The sequence below is a fragment of the Aquarana catesbeiana genome, linkage group LG03, assembly GCF_042186555.1.
Source record: "Aquarana catesbeiana isolate 2022-GZ linkage group LG03, ASM4218655v1, whole genome shotgun sequence".
In the NCBI taxonomy this organism is placed as follows: domain Eukaryota; kingdom Metazoa; phylum Chordata; class Amphibia; order Anura; family Ranidae; genus Aquarana; species Aquarana catesbeiana.
In genome coordinates this window covers 654891459-654917892 of record NC_133326.1, presented here as the reverse complement: position 1 = coordinate 654917892, position 26434 = coordinate 654891459, and the positions used below count along the sequence as shown (strand labels likewise).

The 26434-nt window shown below is 47.8% G+C and overlaps 1 protein-coding gene across 2 annotated transcripts in view; it reads right to left on the bottom strand.

The window, feature by feature from the left end:
- DHPS (deoxyhypusine synthase) overlaps positions 1 to 7928 on the bottom strand; it is a 36258-nt gene extending 28330 nt beyond the window's left edge. The window contains exon 1 of one of the 2 annotated variants that reach the window (XM_073622724.1): positions 7823 to 7928. In XM_073622724.1, the coding sequence (XP_073478825.1) occupies positions 7823 to 7861 (39 nt within the window). In that variant the 5' untranslated portion in view covers positions 7862 to 7928. The remainder of the gene's footprint in view (positions 1 to 7822) is intronic. The other variant, XM_073622726.1, reaches the window with a different exon arrangement.
- Positions 7929 to 26434: the final 18506 nt, after the last annotated feature.

The following is a 26434-nucleotide window of genomic DNA, read 5'->3' as shown; positions in this document are numbered from 1 at the left end:
CTATGAGAAATGCAGGTGACTGTGAGAGCAGGGTGTGTGAGAGAGCCGCCGGGCGGCTCCGTGTCTGAGTGAAAGAGGAGCCGGGCGGCTTCGTGACTGAGAGAGCCGCTGGGCGGCTCGGTGACTGAGGGAGCCGCTGGGCGGCTCGGTGACTGAGGGAGCCCCTGCGCGGCTCGGTGACTGAGGGAGCCGCTGGGCGGCTCCGTGACTGAGGGAGCTGCTGGGCGGCTCCGTGACTGAGAGAGCCGCTGGGTGGCTCGGTGACTGAGGGAGCTGCTGGGCGGCTCCGTGACTGAGGGAGCCGCTGGGCGGCTCCGTGACTGAGGGAGTAAGTGAGGGAGCCGCCGGGCGGCTACATAGGCGAGAGAGAGCCGCCGCTCAATGTGTTTGTGGGTGGGCTGCTGCCTGCTGGCCAATCAGGGAGCCGGCGGGCGGGGAGCAGAGAGATGACATCATCTCTCACCGCCCGGCGCCCGCCCTGCATCCCTGCAGTTCAACTTCCCCCCTCCATGCAGGCAGCTGCGGCAGAAGAGAGATTACATCATCTCTCTGCTGCCTGTCTCTGGGACACAAGAGACCACCTTAGCAGGTGGCAAGTGACAGGCGACGTGGCAAGTGACAATCCACAACATGTGGCAAGTGACATGGCAAGTGACAATCCGCAACGTGGCAAGTGACAATCTGCATCTGGTGACAGACGACGTGGCAAGTGACAATCCGCAACGTGGCAGGCGACGTGGCAAGTGACAATGTGCATCTGGTGACAGGCGACGTGGCAAGTGACAATCCTCAACGTGGCAGGCGACGTGGCAAGTGACATGGCAAGTGACAATCCGCACAGTGGCAGGCGACGTGGCAAGTGACATGGCAAATGACAATCTGCAACGTGGCAGGCGACGTGGCAAGTGACAATCTGCATCTGGTGACAGGCGAAGTGGCAAGTGACAATCTGCATCTAGTGACAGGTGACGTGGCAAGTGACACACTCGGGGCTCCCACTGATTCTGCATTATGGTGAGTTAAACTATTTAATTTTTTATAACAATGTAATTATAGTAATGATGCGCTTCAATCATCCTGACACCATAACAAAGATGGTGCCGTGATGATTGAAGCGCCAACACCAGCCATTTCCCCGATAAATGTACCCCAAAAAAATATATTTTCTGGCAGTGCCCTCCCGAGACTAGACTCTGGATCCGCCCCTGGGGTTTACACATGCCACAGCCACGGCAGGAAGTATACCGCCAGTCACGCTCAAGTGAATGGGGCCACTGGGCAACCACCCCATAACCGCACACAAAATGCGCAGTTATCTGGTAAATTGGTAGTTAAATCACGCAGAGAGGAGGCAATACAACACTCTATCACTGCCTGTCTATTGCTGTCTGAAGCATGATCTGAACATGGACAGCAAAGCAAGTTAAAATGAGGCCTGAATGAGCCCATAAAAGATAGAGTTATTGGCTGACTTAAAGGTCTGGTTCACCTTTACAAAAAATCTGCCTATGCATTTAGGTGGTGTCGGTAGATAAAAACAAACGGTGCAGCTCTACTGTTGAATAATGCCCTTGCTATAGGTGTAGGCCATTTACATACCTTCTGAAGCCTGACTGAAAAAATTCCAGAGATGGCATTATCCCATCCTGCCTTGTTGTTAGGGAGTTGCTAAGATTGATACACCCAGCTGGTACTATTCACATCCTAAATCACAGGAGAGTTGTCAAACACTGTGACAGCTACTGCATCAGGGGAGAGAAAGAGCTCACTCCTGGGATAGTGGAGGTAAATAGTAACAGCCAGGAGAGTTTCACAAGGTCAGATGAAGGATTTTAGCTGGGGGTTCCTGCGAAGTAATGGTTCTGGTCTCATCGGGAGTCACAGGAAGGCTGTCAGAGCTGAGGTCTCCAGGTGTCTTGACCTCTAGCATCCTTTACAACAGGTGGGCTTTACAGTGGTGGCGGCAAGCTGCAGGTGGAGTAGAGCCAGGTGCCTTTGGCAGTTAGGGCATATGACCCGCAATTCATCTCGGGTGCCTGTGTGGCAATGGGCGAACCCTACAGCAGGCATGTGTCGAGCCTTGGTATCGGTGATGGCGGGCACCGTCTTCCAGGGAAGATGCATAGTGACTCGCAGCACACACATGGAGGACCTGAGCGTCGTTCTGGGATCAGTTGCTTGATATACCCCTTATCAACTTCTCCGCCAATCCAGTGGGGATACCTTGTGCAGGAGGCAAGAAGCAGACATGCTTAGTTCACTTGGACTCTTGCTGGGCAAGCCTGGACAAGTTCTAGAAAACTAACTACAGCTATGGTCTTTTTAGTGGTGGTCTTCAGGTGTATGTGGTGGGTGTATCCTGCTGACTACACCAATTTGTGGGCATGGTCTACTGCGCCATGCACACGGAGGTATACTTCGCTCATCTATGCCCGGGACCAGGCAGGGACTGCGGTCATGTGGAAAATCAAACATTAAGGCAGTTCCCAGACTTCGAGATGAGCCTCACTGTGTGTAGAGTAGAAGTGCAAAGTTCCTCTGACAGGTGGTTTGTCTCCTGTTGCTACACATTGTACTTGGATGTTTTACATTAGGAGGGACGTGCTGAGCCTGCACCCACTCCACCAGTCCAGCACCCTTTGTTACTTCTCTCCCTGTAACAGAATTGGGTCCTGCCAAGCACATAGCTCATGTGTACTTATTAACTCCTTCTTTCCTGTACCTCGTGACCAGGCCTTAGATCTCCGTGATGCTAATCTGCTCCCAGTGACCAGGGGAGACGAACTGCTAGGGAGGGAGCCAGAAAATCGACCCCCTTGCTACTGGATGACCTGTTAGCTAACCAGGTACCACGCCTAACTAATGATTGCTGTAGGTATTCTTTCCTTCGGTTACCTATGACAACTACCACCTCTTCCTTGCCTTGCCGAGTTAACCTCTTGCAGTGATGTTACCCATACCCCATAGTGCTTTACAGACCCAGGTTCTTTAGGTACGCCAAAACCCAACATGCACCCCTTGAATAACTTCAGACAAAGCTCAAAGCCATTGAAACAACTTTACTGATGGAACTTTAAGAAAACAGAATGCCAGGCAAAAGTCCTTCTACTATCCAACAGTGTCTGTGGCTTCCCCAGCATACCAGCACGGGTAGAGACAGCGTTCCCTAAAGCGAACAACAAATCCCAGTGGCCCTCTTTTTCTCCCTCTCCCTCTTCTCCCTCTTGTCTGCAGATCTAGCTCCCTTTTATAGTACACAGGATGGAGGCCGGAACCCAGAAAGCCTGCAAACTTAGCCCAGAGAAGGCAGTAAAAACATTAACCCCTTCTCCTTGACTTGGGCAGCCCAAAGCTAACTAACTAATTCACAGAGGGTAACCTGCCTATATGGGCACTTTGATGCCAGAATTGTCTGGAACCGCATTCAGGCTTCTAATTTGACTCTCCCAGCCCACTACTTTCCAGAACCCTCGAGAAGGCAGGGCGGAGCAGTCAAACCTGCAACCAGTGAGACAAAGAACAGCCCAAAACAACCACAAGCAGCTCAACTGATTACAGCAGAAGCATGCCATGTAACTGTTTTGGGAAACTGTTATATCTGTGGGTTTAGTTCGGCTATACGTTAAAGTCACCATACTGGTTAGTGTCTGAGGCCAACTATAATAGTATCACTGACTCCAACTGATGCTGGGGTGGGTACAGATCATCCCATTATGGCCAGCTGCTTTCTTATGTAGATAGGTACTGAAAAGCCTAATCCCCTGGGGGCCCCTTGTGTATTTATTTTTTTTAATCCATACTTTGTTTTTTCAGTTACCTTCAGACCAATCATATGAAGCCCGTGGTCCTCGTCTTCTTCAGTAGCTGTATGTATTTTAAGGGGTAGTGATCAATTCACCACCAGAGAATTTTTGGTAAAAATCAAATTCACTGTTTTATACAGTGCTTTCAAAAACTTTTTATACCCCTTGAAATTTTCCCCATTTTGTCATGTTACAACGGGAGCGCGCATCGTGGCGATCGTGGCGATCGGTGGAGTGGTGTGCCAGTCTGACACACCACTCCACCGACCTTGGCAAAGAGCCTCCAGCGGAGGCTCTGTACCACGTTATCAGCCGTGTCCAATCACGGCTGATCAAGATGTCAGTAGGAAGAGCCGTTGATCGGCTTTTCCTCACTCGCGTCTGACAGACGCGAGTAGAGGAGAGCCGATCGGTGGCTCTCCTGACAGGGGGGGTCTGTGCTGATTGTTTATCAGTGCAGCCCCCCTCAGATGACCACACTGGACCACCAGGGATCTCCACTAGGACCACCAGGGAAGGGGGCAATATGTGGATGGCCAGGTATGTACCCCATGGCCATCCACATGTGCCCAATGTGCCCAGTCAGTGCCCAATCTGTGCCAATCAGTGCCCACTAATGGGCACTGATTGGCACCATTATATTGCAGTGATGCCCAGCAATGCCACCCTTAGGGGCATCAGTGCCACCAATCAGTGTCATCAGTGCCACCCATCAGTGTCCATCGGTGCCACCTGTCGGTGCCCATCAGTGCCCACCTATCAGTGCCCATCCGTGCCACCCATAAGTACCCATCAATGCCACCTACGAGTGCCCATCAATGCCACCTACGAGTGCCTATCAGTGCCACCTATGAGTGCCCATCGGTGCCACCTATGAGTGCCCATCGGTGCCGCATACCAGTGCCACCTATCAGTGCCACCTATCAGTGCCCTTCAGTGCCACCTCATTTGTGCCACCTCATTGGTGCCACCTCATCGGTGCCCATCAGTGCCGCCGTATCAGTGCCCGTCAGTGCAGCCATATCAGTGCCCATCATTGAAGAAGAAACATACTTATTTACAAAAAATTTTAACAGAAACAAAGAAAAACTTGTTTTTTTTCAAAATTTTCGGTCTTTTTTGATTTGTTGCACAAAAAATAAAAACTGCAGAGGTGATCAAATACCACCAAAAGAAAGCTCTATTTGTGGGAACAAATTGATAAAAAAATTGTTTGAGTACAGTGTAGCATGACCGCGCAATTGTCATTCAAATTGCAACAGCACTGACAGCTGAAAATTGGCCTGGGCGGGAAGGTATCTAAGTGCCTGGTATTGAAGTGGTTAAAGCAGGGTTAGATTTAAAAAAAAATATCCCAAGCTTTAACATCTCACAGAGCACTGTTCAATCCATCATCCGAAAATGGAAAGAATATCTCACTACTGCAAACCTATGAAGACATGGCCGTCCATCTAAACTGACAGGCCGGGTTTGCAATGATCTATTCCATGGCCCTTGGTAGCAAAGGATATCTCTTTTAGTTTTGCCATAGTTAGAGTTTTTGGTATATTTATGTAGCATCTCCAATGATGTGATGACTTGTCATGACTAATTGCCTTCTCAGATGGTCACGTAGACGAGTGCTTCTTAACCTTTTTTTTAGTCAAGACACCCTTTAAAATTATGGACAGTCTCAAGGCACCCCATTTTAAAATATAAAAAACTATGCTAATAGTTTTACATAATGCGGCAGCATTGACACACGTAGGACACCCAACATTAGAGGTGATTTATTCTTACAAAGCAAATACACTTTTGCACACTAGTACCAACTAGTATTCCATTGTTTCTCCTCTCCATCAGTTTCTCTCCATCACTCAGCTAATGTGACCCCAGTGTTGACGGAGAGGATGCCGTTCAGGCGATCAACACCCTTCTTATCAACACAGATGACATCACTGGTTGTTAGGATGCTGGTGACTGGAAGGTTGTAATGGTGCACAATAAAAACCGGTGTCTTTGTGTAACTAAAAGGCAGGTTTGATCCATCTGCTGGCTTGCATACATTTTTGGGGCAATTTTTAGGCATTTTTCCAAGGCACACCTGAAGCCTCAAGGCACCCCATGGTGCCTGGGTACCCTGGTTGAAAAAGGCTGACGTAGACATTCTATATGGTTCTCTTCTCCAATCTTATTTTGGTGGGATACAGTCTGAGATTACTTAGTCTTCCTTTATATGGCTTTTCAATTTGAAGAATGTTTACTTTTTTTGCTGTTTGTGAAAGCTTGTACCAGGGCTCTGGTTGTCGAAATGACTAATATGTGTTTTCTCTCTGTCTCATTTAAAATTTTCAATAGAAATCATTGAAAGTAAATGCATTGAAAGTAAACTGACAGGCAAGGAGAGCATTAATCAGAGAAGCAGCCAAGAGGCCCATGGTAACTCTGGAGGAGCTGCAGAGATCCACAGCTCAGGTGGGAGAATCTGTCCACAGGACAACTATTAGTCGTGCACTCCACAAATCTGGCCTTTATGGAAGAGTGGCAAGAAGAAAGCCATTGTTGAAAGAAAGCCATAAGAAGTCCCATTTGCAGTTTGCGAGAAGCCATGTGGGGGACACAGCAAATATGTGGAAGAAGGTGCTCTGGTCAGATGAGACCAAAATTGAACTTTTTGGCCTTAAAAAAGCAAAACGCTATGTGTGGCGGAAAACTAACACTGCACATCACCCTGAATACATCATCCCCTCCGTGAAACATGGTGGTGGCAGCATTATATTGTGGGGAAGCTTTGCTTCAGCAGGGACAGGAAAACTGGTCAGAGTAGATGGGAAGATGGATGGAGCAAAATACAGGGCAATCTTAGAAGAAAACCTGTTAGAGTCTGCAAAAGACTTGAGACTGGGACGAAGGTTCACCTTCCAGCAGGACAACGACCCAAAACATCCAGCCAGAGCTACAATGGAATGGTTTAGATCAAAGCATATTCATGTGTTAGAATGGCCCAGTCAAAGTCCAGACCTAAATCCAATTGAGAATCTGTGGCAAGACTTGAAAATTGCTGTTCACAGACGCTCTCCATCCAATCTGACAGAGCTTGAGCTTTTTTTTCACAGAAGAATTGGCAAAAAGTTCACTCTCTAGATGTAGAGACATACCCAAAAAGACTTGCAGCTGTAATTGCATCGAAAGGAGGTTCTACAAATTATTGACTAAGGGGGCTGAATACAAATGCACGCCACGCTTTTCATATATTTATTTGTAAAAAGTTTGGAAAAACCATTTATCATTTTCCTTCCACTTCACAATTATGTGCCACTTTTTGTTGGTCTATCACATAAAATCCCAATAAAATACATTTATGTTTTTGGTTGTAACATGACAAAATGTGGAAAATTTCAAGGGGTATGAATACCTTTTCAAGGCACTGTAGGTTGTTGAATTACATGCATTTTGAGTGACACCACAATGCACTAATGCAGTGATGGCAAACCTTAACGCCTCAGATGTTTTGGAACTACATTTCCCATGATGCTCATGCACTCTGCAGTGTAGTTGAGCATAATGGTAAATGTAGTTCCAAAACATCTGGGATGCCAAGGTTTGCTATCACTGCACTTAGGCAATGTACCCGTGTTGCAGTGCCCTGCAACATACAGCAAGTGCAAGGAAGTATGTTGTGGTGTATTGCATTGCATAAAATAGGTTGCATCTGATCTTTCCGTCGTTATGATGCATAAGCAGCCTATTCATTTCAGTGGGTCACTCTAATGCAACGCGTATTAACACACCACAGAAATGTGAATGGGCCCCTAGTGTGAACACCCTTCACAGTCTGCTAAAGAACAGTCCTCTTTATATGGCAATCAGAAAAATTAGGCATTTCAAGCAGTCATAATGTATAATTTAACCATCCATACAGAACAAGATAGGCAATCAACACATGGTTTATAATTAGCTCCCTACCCTAATGGACCATTTTAAATTTCAGGGGGTAAGAGGCATGCATATAACATATTGCTCCTTAGACGTACACTTACCTCCCCCCAGGTTGAAAGGCGTGTGATCCCTGAGAACATTCAGCCTGAATGATATAGGTCACTTGAATTTCTCAATTACATTATCTCCTCCCTCTCATCGTCTATCAATTTTGAAATTCTCCACCTCGCCCTGCGGCTAGGAGTTAAGAAATAAGAATGAATTAGCTTAAATAGATGTGTCCTCACTCCTCAAGCTGCCTGTGTACATGAATTCGGCCAACCATTCAGTTTCAAGAGCTCCATTAGAGAGAGACAGTTGTTTCATACACTAACATTGATCCCTATAGCTGGGCTTATTCACACCGGTCAGGGCAGTTGCGGTGGGTTTAACGCACGTTGCGTTAATGCAGCCCTTTCATTTGAATGGGCTGCCTAATGCCCCACAACAGACCAAAGATCGCTCCTGATGCATTTTTGGTAACTCAAAGTTGCATGTTACTGTGCATTGTAGTGCAGTGCAGCACAGGTGTGTCAGGAAGGTGAATTGGGGTGCCATTATTAATGAATGGCCCCACAGCACCCCAACACATGTAATATGCAATATGCTAAAGTATGCATTACCAAAGTGTGAACGGGCCATATTTATGAATTGTAAATACACCATGTGCTTAACAATCTTTAATAGTGTACAAAGTGATAGGTATATAGAATATAGGTCACTTTCCAAACTGTTTTCTCTTTCGGAAATTGTTTAGTACCTGTTTTTGGAACACTGACAATCAGTGGCATAAGAGGAAGGAGTTTTATTTCTGAGCCATGGGGTTCCTCTGTATGTCATCTTGAGTTCCATTTTCTTTTATGTCATCTTGAGTTCCATTTTTCCGGTATTTAAATGTGATGGTTGACGTTGCAAACTGATCTCCAATCCCAGTTGACGCCTCCTTAGGGGAAACGCGTTGGAGGGAGCCAGTTGTAATGTCAGCGAGCACGGACCGCATTGCAGGCGGCCATGCCATCCATTTTGCTGTAACATTTTTAAAAGTGAATTTTAAATAAATTGAAATTTTATCAAAAGATAATGCACTTTTAGTCTTCCTCCAATTTTTTACCATTCATCATGAGCTGTGTACCGGAGATCCACTTGAGCCCTCGCAGGAAGGTATAGAGGAATCCATTTCATCAGCCGCAGATGAGCATCCATGCTTACCAATCAGGGTCTGCTGGGAGCTGTTGTCCATTGTGAACCTCCGAGATTTGGCAGACAGAGGAATCAACGCACACGCTTGTGACCTATGTGGGTCTGGTAAGCAGCCAATTTTTATCACTTTTGAGCACGGTGGTGCCTTCATACTAAAGTGTCCATACAACTTGGGATCGGCATCTGTTTGATTTGGGACTCATAAAACAATTGGATTTGTTCCTAATTCAGATTTTGCTTTCATATTGACTCTTTTGAACCTGAGAGAGACTGTTCATATAGGTTTACTCTCTTGCGAATTCTCAGACCATATACAGCACATGTTTTTGATTAATTGCATTGTTTATACCTATTTATTGTGCATACACAGTCTTTAGATCATTTGCAGCTTCTCATGTGTCACATGTCAATCTAGACCACTCACTTGTTTTTATTTTTTTCAGTGTGTTCACATTAGGCAACATAATTTGTGCATTATTATATATATTTATATTTTTTTATATATCACTGTGGGTTTTCCCACTCCTTACACAGAGTTAGCACATCTTCACATTATCAATCACTTTTTAATTCTGGTATACAGGTTTTTCAGGTGTAGCAGACTTAATGATTTGATTTGTCACTGCTTCCCTTCACCTACACACACAGGTATAGAGCATGCCAACATCCTTTAAAGCGGTTGTATACCCGCTGACACTTTTTTTTTTTTCTACCCCTGTAAGGCAAAAACGAGGCGTCGGTATCTTACCTGGTCCACGCCGAGGTAGCTGACATGTTGCCTCGGCGTGTCTTCCGGGTATCACGGCTCCAGCGCTGTGAGTGGCTGGAGCCGCGATGTCATCACTCCCGCGCGCGGGAGATTTTTTTCCCAGCAAGGTCCGGCATCTGCCAGGCCTTCAGCCGAGAATCCCCTGTGCGCATGCGCCGCTGCAGTCAGCGGCTCATAGCAAGGGGAATAACTCCTAAACCGTACAGGTTTAGGAGATTTTTTTTTACCTACAGGTAAGCCTTATTATAGGCTTACCTGTAGGTAAAAATTAAAAAATAGACTATACAACCGCTTTAAGCCAGATATGCTACAAAGGATTTAAAAATATTTGGGACTTTTCAGGCATTCTTAACCACATCAAAAATATTTATGTAAAACAAGTGTAGCGACCTTTAGTTAGGTAGGTGCTAGATTGAGGATTTTTCTAGCAGAGTAGGTAAATTTAGGCAGGCCTAGCTGATTGCTAGGCCTGTTTGTTTTCATTCTGGCTGAGAGTAGCTCAGGGTAGCAGCTGGTGACTCATAGGCAGCATCACTAACACCTCCCTCTTTCTTCTAGAGCTTGCTAGAAAGTTCTGGAAGGAGAGGAGGAGAGGAGAGGTTGAGCTGCCTGGGGAGTTTTAGGGAGCTCTGACCAATCCCCAACCTGGATTGGCAGCCTCCTTAAATACTTGGGGTCAGACCAGCTGGGGAGGAGTTGTTGGGTGGAAGAGCTGAAGTGAGAGAGTGTGGAGGCTGTCGGGGCACACGGGGAACTCCCCAGTCTGGGGGGGGGTGACCCTGGGCCCGCCCATCCCCGACATCAATGCTTAGATTTGACAGCTCCAAACTTCTGTCCAGACACTGGTTGCCAGGACCGCTGGTGTCCTGGCAACTGATGACGCGCTTTGCATGTGCGCACTGTCGAGGAAGCTACCTCTGATCAGAGCGGCTCTCTCTCCCAGCTCCGCCCCCTGATTCCTGGCTACAAGTTGAAAATGTAAGAGCGGGGCTGGGACAAAGGCTAGACAGGTTCCGTGGAGGCAGAGTTTACATGTGAGAAGAGGGGGGGGTCACATGGTAGCCAGTCTAGAGCACATCGGGCTGTGCTTCCTATAACACCTCCAGTCCCTTCGGCAGCACAAGTGATTGCAGAGCCCTTTAGAGCTGCACTGTGATTTTACTCACTGAGCTCTCCTTCTGGCTCCTGCTAGCTGCATTCACTAAGACCCCTTTCACACAGGGGTGGCGTCTGCGGTAAAACACCGCTATTATTAGCAGCACTTTACCGCCAATTTCGCAGCGCTATTTGGCCACTAGCGGGGCGCTTTTACCCCCCTGCTAGCGGGCAAGAAAGGGTTAAAACCACCACAAAGCGCTGCTGCAGCAGCGCTATGCTGGCGGTATAGCCGCGCTGCACCATTGATTTCAATGGGCAGGAGCAGTGAAGGAGCGGTGTATACACTCCAAAGATGCTGCTAGCAGGACTTTTTTTACCGTCCTGCCATCCCACCGCTCCAGTGTGAAAGCCATCTGGCTCTGTGATTTACTGTTACTGTATAGTACATAGCCTGTGTCCCTCTAACAATTATAATGTCAGCCTTCTCCCTGTCTTTTTAACAGTGCCACAGCCACACCCCTCAACCCTACACTTTGTACACAGCACACTCCTCAACCCTGCACTCTGTACATAGTAACACTTTTCAACCCTGCAGTTTGTACACAACGAGCCCTTCACCCTTAAGCTCCTCCCACTGATAGGTGTTTGGCCAGACCCACATTTTGCATGGCGTGCTTAGCGCCACAGCTCACTCACTTCCTTAAAGTGTTCCTCATTCTGAAGTTCAAAAGTTGGGAGGTATGTATGTGTCAGGGGGGATCAGTGTATGTGTCAGGAGAGGGATCCGTGTATGTGTCAGGAGAGGGATCCGTGTATGTGTCAGGAGAGGGATCCGTGTATGTGTCAGGAGAGGGATCAGTGTATGTGTCAGGGGAGGGATCAGTGTATGTGTCAGGGGAGGGATCAGTGTATGTGTCAGGGGAGGGATCAGTGTATGTGTCAGGGGGGATCAGTGTATGTGTCAGGAGAGGGATCAGTGTATGCGTCAGGAGGGGATCAGTGTATGCGTCAGGAGGGGGATCAGTGTATGCGTCAGGAGAGGGATCAGTGTATGCGTCAGGAGAGGGATCAGTGTATGTGTCAGGAGGGGGATCAGTGTATGTGTCAGGAGAGGGATCAGTGTATGTGTCAGGAGAGGGATCAGTGTATGTGTCAGGAGGGGGATCAGTGTATGTGTCAGGAGGGGGATCAGTGTATGTGTCAGGAGAGGGATCAGTGTATGTGTCAGGGTGGATCAGTGTATGTGACAGGGGGGATCAATGTATGTGTCAGGAGAGGGATCAGTGTATGTGTCAGGGGGGGATCAGTGTATGTGTCAGGAGAGGGATCAGTGTATGTGTCAGGAGAGGGATCAGTGTATGTGTCAGGAGGGGGATCAGTGTATGTGTCAGGGGGATCATTGTATGTGTCAGGGGGATCAGTGTATGTGTCGGGAGAGGGATCAGTGTATGTGTCGGGAGAGGGATCAGTGTATGTGTCGGGAGAGGGATCAGTGTATGCATCAGGAGAGGGATCAGTGTATGCATCAGGAGGGGGATCAGTGTGTCAGGGGGGATTAGTGTAAATGTCAGGGGGGATCAGTGTATGTGTCAGGAGAGGGATCAGTGTATGTGTCAGGAGAGGGATCAGTGTATGTGTCAGGAGAGGGATCAGTGTATTTGTCAGGAGGGGAATCAGTGTATTTGTCAGGAGAGGGATCAGTGTATGTGTCAGGAGAGGGATCAGCGTATGTGTCAGGGTGAATCAGTGTATGTGACAGAGGGGATCAGTGTATGTGTCAGGAGAGGGATGAGTGTATGAGTCAGGAGGGGGATCAGTGTATTTGTCAGGAGGGGGTCAGTGTATGTGTCAGGAGAGGGATCAGTGTATGTGTCAGGGTGGATCAGTGTATGTGACAGAGGGGATCAGTGTATGTGTCAGGAGAGGGATCAGTGTATGTGTCAGGAGGAGGATCAGTGTATGTGTCAGGAGGAGGATCAGTGTATGTGTCAGGAGAGGGATCAGTGTATGTGTCAGGAGAGGGATCAGTGTATGTGTCAGGAGAGGAATCAGTGTATGTGTCAGGGGGGATCAGTGTATGTGTCAGGAGAGGGATCAGTGTATGTGTCAGGAGAGGAAACAGCGTATGTGTCAGGAGAGGAATCAGTGTATGTGTCAAGGGGGATCAGTGTATGTGTCAGTAGACATGTGCACAACCAAAAAATTTGTTCATTTTCATTTTCGTTTCATTAGTTTATTATTTTTTTTAGTTTTTCGGGTCATTCGTTATGATCGCGATTCGTAAATTCGTTCATTCGTAAATTCGTAAATGCGTTCATTCGTACATTCGTAAATTCGAACATTCGTTCATTCGTACATTTTTAAATTTGTACATTCGTAAATTCATACATTCGTAAATTCGTAAAATCGTACATTTGTAAATTAGAAAATTCAGAAATGTGTAAATTCGAAGTTTGAAAATCCAAAAACCCGAAAATTCAAAAATCTGAAATAGTAACTAACTATTAAATTATAGGTATTGTAATTTTCTTTCAAATTTGACTGTCAGTGAACGTAACAAATACGAATTTATCCGAAGTTACGAATTATCCAAAATGAATGCTGCATCTAAACAAATGGAACAGAACAAATTAATAATAAATAATAATAATAAAACGTTGTTATTATTATTATTGTTATTTATTATTATTAATTCATTACGTTCCATTCCATTTTTTCGGATCATTCATAACTTAATAAATAAATAATAGATAAATTTGTATGTGTTACATTCACTAACAGCCAAATTTGAAAGGAAATTACAATACCTATAATTTAAAAGTTACTAGTAATTACTAATAGTTAAGTTATTATTAGTTAACTATTATTTCAGATTTCCGAATTTTCGAATTTACAAATTTACGAATTCACTAATTTACGAATGTACGAATGTACATTCGTAAATTGCGAATGTACGAATGCCCGAATTTACGAATGTCTAATTTTATCGAATTTACGAATATTCAGAAAAAATTCGTTAAACAGGTTTTCGTTAATTCGGATATTCCCGAATTAACGAATTTGTCGAAATTCGTTAAAAAACGAATTCAGAACGAAACGAATTGCACATGCCTATGTGTCAGGAGAGGGAACAGTGTATGTGTCAGGAGGGGGATCAGTGTATGTGTCAGGAGGAGGATCAGTGTATGTGTCAGGAGGGGGATCAGTGTATGTGTCAGGAGGGGGATCAGTGTATGTGTCAGGAGAGGGATCAGTGTATGTGTCAGGGTGGATCAGTGTATATGACAGGGGGGATCAGTGTATGTGTCAGGGTGGATCAGTGTATGTGTCAAGGGGGTTCAGTGTATGTGTCAGGAGAGGGATCAGTGTATGTGTCAGAAGAGGGATCAGTGTATGTGTCAGGAGGAGGATCAGTGTATGTGTCAGGAGGAGGATCAGTGTATGTGTCAGGAGGGGGATAAGTGTATGTGTCAGGAGGGGGGTCAGTGTATGTGTCAGGGTGGATCAGTGTATGTGTCAGGGGGATCAGTGTATGTGTCAGGGGGATCAGTGTATGTGTCAGGAGAGGGATCAGTGTATGTATCAGGAGAGGGATCAGTGTATGTGTCGGGAGGAGGATCAGTGTATGTGTCAGGAGGGGGATCAGTGTATGTGTCAGTGGGGATCAGTGTATGTGTCAGTGAGGATCAGTGTATGTGTCGGGAGAGGGATCAGTGTATGTGTCGGGAGAGGGATCAGTGTATGTGTCGGGAGAGGGATCAGTGTCTGTGTCCGGAGAGGGATCAGTGTATGTGTCGGGAGAGGGATCAGTGTATGTGTCCGGAGAGGGATCAGTGTATGTGTCGGGAGAGGGATCAGTGTATGTGTCGGGAGAGGGATCAGTGTATGTGTCGGGAGAGGGATCAGTGTATGTGTCAGGAGAGGGATCAGTGTATGTGTCAGGGGGGATTAGTGTATGTGTCAGGAGTAGGATCAGTGTATGTGTCAGGAGAGGGATCAGTATATGTGTCAGGGAGTATCAGTGTATGTGTCAGGAGAGGGATCAGTGTATGTGTCAGGGGGGATCAGTGTATGTGTCAGGAGAGGGATCAGTGTATGTGTCAAGAGAGGGATCAGTGTATGTGTCAGGAGAGGGATCAGTGTATGTGTCAGGAGAAGGATCAGTGTATGTGTCGGGAGAGGGATCAGTGTATGTGTCAGGAGAGGGATCAGTGTATGTGTCAGGAGAGGGATCAGTGTATGTGTCAGGAGAGGGATCAGTGTATGTGTCAGGGGGGATCAGTGTATGTGTCAGGAGTAGGATCAGTGTATGTGTCAGGAGAGGGATCAGTGTATGTGTCAGGGGGATCAGTGTATGTGTCAGGAGAAGGATCAGTGTATGTGTCACGGGGGGATCAGTGTAGGTGTCAGGGGGGTCAATGTAGTTGTCATGGGGGTCAGTGTAGGTGTCAGGGGGTATCAGTGTATGTGTCAGGGGGGATCAGTAGTGTAGGGGTCTGGTAGGTCAATTTAGAGTCAAATATATTTTTATTAAGTTTGCAAGGTTATACAGAGCCATTTAACACTGGCAAAACATAATATGTACCAATTAGCATGGTAGAAAACAATTTGTCTGTACACAAACTTATACATATAGAGAGCGGAGTATATAAGAATGAGTGTATACCAGTTTGGTTCAGATTCAATCCCATGGATAACATATAAATCATGCTACTGAACAACCACAGTTCCATAATTTCAACGTCTGCTGTTGTATCATAACTGGTAGGTCAATTTAGTGGTCAGCATGGATGGGCACTGGTGAGCCAGGCAGCAACCAGCAAGTGAGCCTAACACCCCCTCGCTGCCGCCGCCGCCGGTCTTGGACTTCGGGCTGAAGCCCCTGGTCTTTTTCACACCTAGCAATGCCCCTGGTTCTGCCTATCACACGAGCCGGTCTAGGGGAGCGGGACCTTTTTAAAGTGCGGCCGCCGAACACAGACCCAGCCAGCTCTGTGATACAAAGGAGGAGATGCCCGCTGTGTGTGTGTTGCCAGGCGATGGTGAGTCTGTTTTAATTGGCACAGTGATGCTGCATTCATAGGCACAGTGAGGGTGCAATTGTGGGCACAGTGAGACTGCATTCATGGGCATAGTGAGGCTGTAATGGTGGGCACAGTGAGGGTGCAATGGTGGGCACAGTGAAGCTGCAATGGTGGGAACAGTGAGGCTGCATTCATGGGCACAGTGAGGCTGCATTCATGGGCACAGTGAGGCTGCAATGGTGGGCACAGTGAGGCTGCATTCATGGGCACAGTGAGGCTGCAATGGTGGGCACAGTGAGGCTGCAATGGTGGGCACAGTGTGGCTGCATTCATGGACACAGTGAGGCTGCATTTGATCGGCACAGTGAGGCTGCATTCACAGACACAGTAAAGCTGCATTTGATGGGCAATCGTGCGTGATTGTGTAGACAGAGTCCCAGTGCACTGTATTGCCTGAGGGCCTATAATGCTCTTAAGATGGCACTGGTTGAGGGTTAGGGTGCATCCAGGAGGAGTGGCGAGATCCTGGAAGGAGAGGCACATGAGAGAGCAAGTAGAGGACAGCAGGAGAGAACACTTCTAAGAATCTCCAGGGAGGACTACTGGTTGCAGTCCGGAGGGCTGGTGAGTAAGCACAGTCGGGAGGACTGGGAAGGCACGCCTAAGAGAACTGGGAGATTTAAGATGGATGCAGAACCAGAAGAGAGGACTGTGGGACTGGTAGTGGAAAGAGATAATTGCAGCCAGGCAGGCTGGCAGGACCTGAAGAGAGCTATCTGGGAGTGGTACCTGAATAGAGGATAGCTAGCATCTGAACTATTTCTACACCACAGGGGCCCATGGTCCCTGTCCGCAAAAGGCAGTTCATTGAGGCCTGGCTGAAGCAGTGTCAGACCTACCCATGCAGTGCTAGCTAGTCTGGAGGAGTAACAGTCTGCAGCAAGGGAAGTGCTGGTGGAGTAATAATCTGCAGCAAGTGAAGTGCTGGAGGAGAAACGGTGTGCAGCTAAAGTTTGTGCTAGAGAGAAGGTTGGAGTGTATATACCAGAATGTACATATAAGTCCCAAGCAAGTTTGTACTGAATATTTCTGGGCATCCCATAATTCCCAGTTTCCCATCCAAGTTTAATCCCTTGACTAAAAATAAAACAAAGCTATGGTGTCAAGTCTGTAGTGTGAGGCCGGATTGCTGAGAGGGCGCCCCTTGTGGCTGAGTGCAGCGCGTCCCTGGATTTGGGTACAGGGAATGCGATGCACAGAGGTGCACGGGTTGCCAGGGATACTGCAAGCTGGCTGGTTGACTGTAAGTAGCTAGAGTGCGTAGTGGCAGCCGTGTGGAGAGAAGTCTTGAACGGTAACAGCAGGGTAAACCAGGAACAGGGTCCGCAGCCAGGCCAGGGTCAGATACCAAAAGACAGTCCTAGAGAGGTACAGGAACAAGCTGGGTCATACACAGAGGGCAGAAGATCGGAGAGTAGTCAACCAAGCCGGGGTCAGAGCGAGGAGATAAACAGGAACACAGGTCAAGCCGAGCAGAGGTCAAGCAGGGGTCTTCAGAGTATACAAGGCACAGGAGCACAGGAGCACAGGAGCTGTTTGATAATCCAGCAAACTGCAAGTGTCAGTGGCAGGTTTAAATAGGCTGGGGGGGGGGTGTGCCTGCAAGATTAGGGCGTGCTCACTAGACTCACCTGCCACCATGACGGTTACTGGCGGAATTGCCCACAACACGGCCATTTCCCTGACATATGGACTGTTCTATGACTCTGAGTGACTGAGAAATGGATGTCTGACTGGGCGGGGTGACAGGTGAACCATTACATTAAGCAACCCCTATGGGGGCATGGCTACATTTTGGGGCTCGTCCGGATCACCTGTTCACAGCTAACCTGCCAGCCCTTGCCCCTTGTAAACGAGATTTATCGAGTCGGGGAACTGTGCTTTGTTCAACTAACAGTTGAGGAAGGAAAAAGTCCTGGGAAAGGACTTATGTGTTCTGCCTGCCATTCAGTGCTATATTAACAAGTGTTGTTGCCCATAGCAACCAGTGAAAGTTGTCTTCAAATCAGTCTATTGCTGTTTGCTTGCCCAGTTGCTCCAACCGCAGCTGGGGCAGACACTTGTGCTAATTCTACAAATCAGGAACTGTTTACCATGTGCCATTACCTGTGGCAACTACGGGGGGTGACCGTGCCCATGGATTACAAACACGCCCAGCGTTCTGCTATGGCTGGACGTCCTAATGCAGATTACAAATATGTCCAGCAATCTGCTATTGCTGGACATTCCGAACCTTTGCTCCAAATTCCTGCTTCAAAGAGTAAAGTGTACCTGGAACTGTCTACTGTTGCCCAGGGTGATCGGGGTAAGCCTGTGGGTGCCTGTGGGCGGGGACTGTGCTAAAAGTGTTCCCTACAGTGAGGCATGGGTTACAGACTTCAATGTTGCTACCGTCAACCACCAGGGAGGTCAGTGGCCATCTGCCTTTAGTTGTTTGGGCAGTCGGTGCCAGGCGACATGCCTTGACAAGTCCTGCTAGTTACAGCATGCCTGCAACTTTCAGTTTTGCCATCAAGGGGTTACAACAGTGTGCTCAAGGAGGGGTCTGCCTATGAGTTCTTCAGACGCCAGCATGTCTGGAAGCGAGGGGGCAGCGTCAAGCCCTAGAGGAGACCCAGCATTCCCTGCTAGAAGCAGACACCATAAGGTGGAGGAGCAAGATGGTGGAGAGCGGACGCATGCTACCCGTGCTGACCTAGTTGCCTGATTTGCAGGAATGGACGCTGGTTGACACTGGTGTCCGGTTGGACCATTGGGGGGGATTCGCCCTGGGGATGATCGAGAGTATGGAGCGGCTGTGCCTAGAGTGCTGACCGCGGTGGTCAGTGCCTAGATCCGGTGTGGCCATTGTGATGCACCGCTTACTCGGCTTGCATCCAGCCAGCAGGATCCGCGATACTGCCAAGTTGACCTGCATTTAGGACTCTGCACATTGCAGCCACAGACATCCCAGAAGGCCGGAGCGGGCCTGGAGTCATCCCAGAAAAGCGGGGTTGAGTCTGAGCCTGGGGACTCCCCTGTGAATAAAAGTGACAGAGGAGGAGAGGAGTCTGCTATGGCTTGCGGTCTGGTCAGGGACTAGGGTTGCCACCCGTACGGGTTTCTCCTGGACAGTCCGGTTTTTGAATGATGTGTTCGGGTTTTCATCTGCCCTAGACCCGGACACATCATTCAGATCGGACTGCACCGAGAGTGACAATTCTGCTCAGCTCAGTGGATGATATGTGTCTCTCCTCCCCCGCTGTCTCACAATTAGCTGCGCAGTGTGAGCCCACCCTGCACTAATGCTGAGTGCAGGGGAATCCGAACTTCAGCCGGGGACTCAGCCTAGCCTAGCTACTCAGTACAGTGCACCCACACTGCCTGCCACTGATTGCATGAAGGAGGGAGCCGCGGGTGGCCCAGACAAGGGGGAGGCAGCTCCTCTCAGGCTGGATCGGGAATGCAGCTCCTCCTACATGTGGGCGGAGCACCGATCACTGCTTCCTGCCCAGCAGACATCAAAGCTCACCCCTGAGCAGACTGAAGATAACAGAGGATGGATGCCAGACTGTATATTCTCCTTCCGTGAGTCCCAACCTGTTCTGCCTTCCAAACTGTATGATTCTGTGCTGTAAACCTGTGCTACACATTGCAGTGCAGGTTTACTAAAAGTAAAAATCTTGACTATGTCAGGAATATACTGGGACTTTTCAGGTTCCACATGGATGTATTCCACATATGCACACTATCTTATTAAAAATCATTCTTTTTGATAATGTGGAATACTTCTATGTGTAGAACCTGAAAAGTCCCAGTATATTCTGACATAGTCAAGCATTTGAGCATAAACAGCAAGAGACATGGTGCTAGAATACAGCCCAACTCCAGGAAAGGGAAAAAATCCACCCTTGCAGTGCTGGGGGGAAATTACCACTTTCACTTATATGCTTCCATGCTCCAGCCAGCTGCAGTGCTCTCCTCTTCCACCCAAAGCCTCAGCATCATCGCATGGCATACCATACAGGAACATTAACCCTTTATGGTACAATGATGCTGGAGTGTGACCACAGCCTATCACAACTTTCACAGAAACTGCAGGGGACCAGTCACAGTGATTAAGGAAATCAGGTAAAGTTGGGTGCACACAGTACATTTCTTCCAATTTACTAAGTTTATTATGCTTCAGAGAAAGCTGCAGAAAAAGGGACTGGAGAATCCGCCCTCAGTCCCTTTCTCTGTCTCAAAAGTGAGCTATCAGGGGTTTGTTTAGACCCCTGCTATTTCACCAAAGCCCCCCAACAAGACTTAAAAAATGTAAAAAAAAATAAATTTGTAAAAAAATCAATAAATAGAAATACTACTGACACTGTCCTCTGGTCTACTGACACCATACACTGCCCTACTGACACCATCCTCTGCTCTACTGACGCCGTCCACTGCTCTACTGACGCCATCCACTGCTCTACTGACACCATCCTCTGCCCTACTGACGCCATCCTCTGCCCTACTGACGCCATCCTCTGCCCTACTGACGCCATCCTCTGCCCTACTGACGCCATCCACTGCTCTACTGACGCCATCCACTGCTCTACTGACGCCATCCACTGCTCTACTGACACCGTCCACTGCTCTACTGACACCATCCTCTGCCCTACTGATACCATCCTCTGCCCTACTGACATCATCCACTGCTCTACTGACACCGTCCACTGCTCTACTGTCGCCATCCACTGCTCTACTGACACCGTCCACTGCTCTACTGACACCGTCCACTGCTCTACTGACACCGTCCACTGCTCTACTGACGCCATCCACTGCTCTACTGACACCATCCACTGCCCTACTGACACCGTCCTCTGCTTTGCTTACACTGTCCACTGCTCTACTGACACTGTCCACTGCTCTACTGACACCATCCACTGCTCTACTGACACCATCCACTGCCCTACTGACACCATCCACTGCCCTACTGACACCATCCTCTGCTTTGCTTACACTGTCCACTGCTCTACTGACACCATCCTCTGCCCTACTGACACCATCCTCTGCCCTACTGACACCATCCTCTGCCCTACTGACGCCATCCACTGCTCTACTGACACCGTCCACTGCTCTACTGACACCATCCTCTGCCCTACTGAACCATCCTCTGCCCTACTGACACCGTCCACTGCTCTACTGACACCGTCCACTGCTCTACTGACACCGTCCACTACTCTTCTGACACCGTCCACTACTCTTCTGACACCGTCCACTGCTCTACTGTCGCCATCCACTGCTCTACTGACACCGTCCACTGCTCTACTGACGCCATCCACTGCTCTACTGACACCATCCACTGCCCTACTGACACCGTCCTCTGCTTTGCTTACACTGTCCACTGCTCTACTGACACTGTCCACTGCTCTACTGACACCGTCCACTGCTCTACTGACACCATCCACTGCCCTACTGACACCATCCTCTGCTTTGCTTACACTGTCCACTGCTCTACTGACACCATCCACTGCTCTACTGACACCATTCACTGCCCTACTGACACCATCCACTGTCCTTCCTGACACCATCCACTGCTCTACTGACACCATCCACTGCCCTAATGACACTATCCACTGCCCTACTGACACCATCCTCTGCTTTACTGACACTGTCCACTGCCCTACTGACTGACACTGTCCGCTTTTAAGGTAGGCTATTTCATATTTTTACAGTGACATTTGTTTTATTAATTTAATCATATTTTACGGGCACAAGAATGCTTTTGTTCTATTTAACAATGCCCCTTTCAGGCCCTCCCAATGCAGAATGGCAAACACTCACCGTGGCGCACTTAGCGCGCTGCATTACTACTCTCTGTCAATAAAGGTATGGCCGTGCAGCAGAAATTGCTGCACGGCCCCACGTACCCCAAGCCCCAAGCTATTTGCTGAGAGGCATGGTGAGTATTTTGCAGCTTTCATTTGTTCTTGAAAATGAAGAAAGGAAAGAAAATTTTTTTTTTTTTCTTTTTTCAATTTTCAAAACTTTGTGACAAAAAGCAAGGTTTGTAAAATACTCACGATACCTCTCAGCAAATAGCTTGGGGTGTCTACTTTCCAAAATGAGGTCATTTGGAGGGGGTTTGTGCCATCTGGGCATTCCATGGCCTCCGAAACTGTGATAGGCAGTGAGGAGTGAAATCAACAATTTAAAAGCCTGAAGGCGGTGCTTGGTTTTCGGGGTCCCGTACACGACTAGGCTTCCAAAAAGTCCCACACATGTGGTATCACCGTGCTCAGGAGAAGCAACAGAATGTATTTTGGGGTGTAATTCCACATATGCCCATGGCATGTTTGAGCTATATATCGTTTAGTGACAACTTTGTGCATAAAAAAAAAAAGAAAAAGTGTCTTTTTCCCGCAACTTGTGTCAAAATATAAAATATTCCATGGACTCGATATGCCTCTCAGCAAATAGCTTGGGGTGTCTACTTTCCAAAATGGGGTCATTTGGGGGGGGGGGGTTTGAACTGTCCTGACTTTTTATGCACAACATTTAGAAGCTTCACCCACTCTTCTAACCACTTGAAAACAAAGCCCTTTCTGACACTTTTTGTTTACATGAAAAAAATTTTTTTTTTTGCAAGAAAATTACTTTGAACCCACAAACATTATATATTTTTTTAAAGCAAAGGCCCTACAGATTAAAATGGTCGGTGTTTCATTTTTTTCACACAGTATTTGTGCAGCGATTTTTGAAATGCATTTTTTGGGGGGGAAAACACACTTTTTTTTAATTTTAATGCACTAAAACACACTATATTGCCCAAATGTTTTGGTGAAATAAAAAAGATGATCTTAGGCCGAGTACATGGATACCAAACACGACATGCTTTAAAACTGCGCACGAACGTGCAACGGTGACAAACTGCATACATTTTTAAAAGCCTTTAAAAGCCTTTACAGGTTACCACTTTAGATTTACAGAGGAGATCTACTGCTAAAATTACTGCCCTCGATCTGACCTTAGTGGTGATACCGCACATGCATGGTGCAATTGCTGTTTACATATGACGCCAGACCAATGCTTGCGTTCGCCTTTGTGTGAGAGCAGGGGGGGACAGGCGTGCTTTTTTTTTTTTTTTTTTTTTTAATTATTTCGCTTTTTTATTTAATTTTTAAACTGCTCCTTTAATTTTTTTTTTTTCATTTTTATTGTTATCTCAGGGAATGTAAATATCCCTATGATAGCAATAGGAAGTGACAGGTACCCTTATTTGAAAAAATGGGGTCTATTAGACACTAGATCTCTCCTCTGCCCTCAAAGCATCTGACCACACCAAGATCGGTGTGATAAAATGCTTTCTCAATTTCCCAATGGCGCTGTTTACATCCGGCGAAATCTAAGTCATCGTACCTAATTGCCCGTAAGGCCAGACGCTGGTACAAAAAAGTGTCTGTATACTTATTTCAATTGGCTTTGCTGAATGCTCATGTGCTATACAGAGTTTCAGGATGGACTGGATCCTTCCTTAAATTCCAGGAAGAGATCGTCAGAGCCCTTCTGTTTCCAGACGGTGCTCCACCTCACCTTCCCAATCCAAATGCAGTAAGCCGGCTGCATGAGAGGCATTTTGCGTATGTCCTCCCTAGTACCCCTACCCAACGAGCCCCCCAAAGAGAATGTTGTGTCTGTAGAAAGCGCGGATATAGGCGTGACTCCAGCTATTTTTGTCCCTCCTGTCCTGACAATCCTGGTCTTTGCATTGGTGAATGTTTTGAACGCTACCATACACTAGTGGAGTATTAGCGCAGCGGCTCTACGTGACTATCTTTTCCCTCGTAAACCAAAAAACTACATGTATAGCCTGTGCAGCATTGCCAACCCCATTAAGTGAAATTTACTGGCAGGATGCCAACATTTACAAACGGCACCAATTTTTTTTTTTCTGACAAAAATCATGAAAATGACTGGCAGAGCCCCATTTTTTACTGATAGTGCAAAAAAAGTACCTAAAATTACTGTTTTCAGTGCTAAACAGTGAAAGTATAAATATTTGAACTAAAAACACATAGCTAGTGCTATCAACAATGTGTTTAAGTTAAACAAAAGTCAAGAAACATATTTCTCCATTGACATGAAGGTCAGGTTACTATAACCCAGCCAGCACTGGGTTCCCCCCTTACGTCAGAGTCTGCACGGATCCCCCTTAAAGTGAAAGGGAACTCTTATGTAAAGGGGAACGCTGCAGATCATGATCTAAGGGGGAACTCTGATGTAGAGGGGGGCTCTGGTGACCAGAGACCACCTTATATCAGAGTCAACTGCATTCCCTTTACCTCAGAGTTCCCACTTACATCAGGGTCTGCAGCATTACCCTTTCACTGTAAGGGGCAATCCTGCAGTCTCTGATATAAAGGGGAATGCCAGGAACTCTGATGTGGTGGGCACTCTGGTGACCAGAGACCACCTTCCACAGAGTGAATACACTAAGGTAAGGGGAGTTACTAATATAGGGGGGAACCTTTATATCAGTGCCCCTTACATTATTGTATTCACTCCCCTTACATCAGCAACCCCCCCAAACTGGCCTGGCGGCGCTGTCACTGACCTCCTCTCAGGTGCATTGTGCAGGGCTCAGTCAGATGGCTCCAGCTTGGCGGCTCTGGTTTTCCTATGGTCTCCTCTCCACAGTTCCCACACGTCTGACTTCTCCCGTGACCCCCATGATCCCGGCGGCGCTCCCACTCATGACTCCTCTCCTGACTCCCCCTCAGAGACTGCAGACATGATGTAGGAAATGGTCAGAGGCTGCGGACAGGATACAGGAACAGGAGATGGTCAGAGGCTGTGGGCAGGAGATGGTCAGAGGCTGCGGGCAGGAGATGGTCAGAGGCTGCGGGCAGGAGATGGTCAGAGGCTGCGGACAGGAGATGGTCAGAGGCTGCGGGTAGGAGATGGTCAGAGGCTGCGGACAGGAGATGGTCAGAGGCTGCGGACAGGAGATGGTCAGAGGCTGCGGACAGGAGATGGTCAGAGGCTGCGGACAGGAGATGGTCAGAGGCTGCGGACAGGAGACGGTCAGAGGCTGCGGGCAGGAGACGGTCAGAGGCTGTGGACAGGAGATGGTCAGAGACTGTGGACAGGAGATGGTCAGAGGCTGCGGGCAGGAGATGGTCAGAGGCTGTGGACATGGTAGTTTCCTGCACTTTTCCCTTTCATATTACTATACCTGTCTCACTCCACATCAGTCAGTGACAGTCTGCCTTCTGTCACTCACTGTGACTGTGTTCTTTTCATCTCTCCAGTCACAGTCAGGCACAGTGTCCTCCTCTACCGGGCTGGCTTCACCCCCCCCATTAATGTCCTCCTGTGGCCCGTCACATGGCTCCTCTCTGCACCGCTCCGCTCCCCCCGCTGAACCACCGAGAAGAACGAGTGGCGGCTTCCGTTTAAAAATGGCGCCAGGTGGCGACATTACGTTACTGCGCATGCGCCGCCCAGCCGAGCTTGTATGATCTTTCCCAAGTCCTGCAGGCTTCGGAACGGCGCATGCGCAGTTGCATGGCTGGCCCACAGCCATCTTTTTTACGGGCAGCGGCTGCCCGTAACGGACATTCACGGGCGCCCCGAAAATGGGGTGAAATTTACGGGCTGCCCGTAAATTAACGGTTGGCAACACTGAGCCTGTGGCCCTGTCACAGAGCTTTTACATCTTGACCCCGTATCTGGCACGCTTGCTGGGAAGATACTGTTTGAAAGACAAGCGGCCAGAAAATTTAATCAGGGACTCATTAACGCAGACAACTTGATGGGGAGTAAACAAGGCTGCAAAACGTTCGTTGAAGTGGTTTACGAGGGGCCGAATTTTGTAGAGCCGATCGTATCCAGGGTCTCCATGAGGACGACAGAGTTCATTGTTGTTAAAGTGCATGAACCGCAAGATCTGCTAGTATCGTGCCCTGGCAATAGAGGCAGAGAACACGGGCATATGGTGAATTGGGTCAGTGGACCAATATGACTGCAACTCACTCTTTTCTCTTTTTAGTTATGCCCATGTCGAGGGATAGGCCCAGAAAGGTCTTAAATTCGGAAACCGTAATTGGTTTCCAATCTCTGGCAAGGGAGGACTGGGGACTAGCGGCGATGAATTAACCAGCATACAAATTGCTTTGTACAATAGATCTATATGGATCTTCCGTGAAAAACAGCGAAAAAAAATCATGTGACATAAAATCAACTGTTTCCACCTGAATTCCGGGTTGGCCAGTGAATAGGGGAAGTACGGGTGCTGCAGAAGTGGTGGGTTCCCAATTAGGATTGGCGAATTCTGCAGGAAGGACACTATGGGCACGACGGACCTGTCTTTGTCTTCTTGGTGGCATCGGGACACTACTTGTGTTTGACACCTCGCCAGCTTGAACTGCACTTATGGGACTCACCACGTCACCACGTGATACTGCAGTGCTGGATGTACGACCAGGGTGTACTAGGCCACCGGTGCTTGCCAGTTCACCAGAAGGATGAGCGGCACTAGTACTCCTCTGCTCCATACGAGAGCC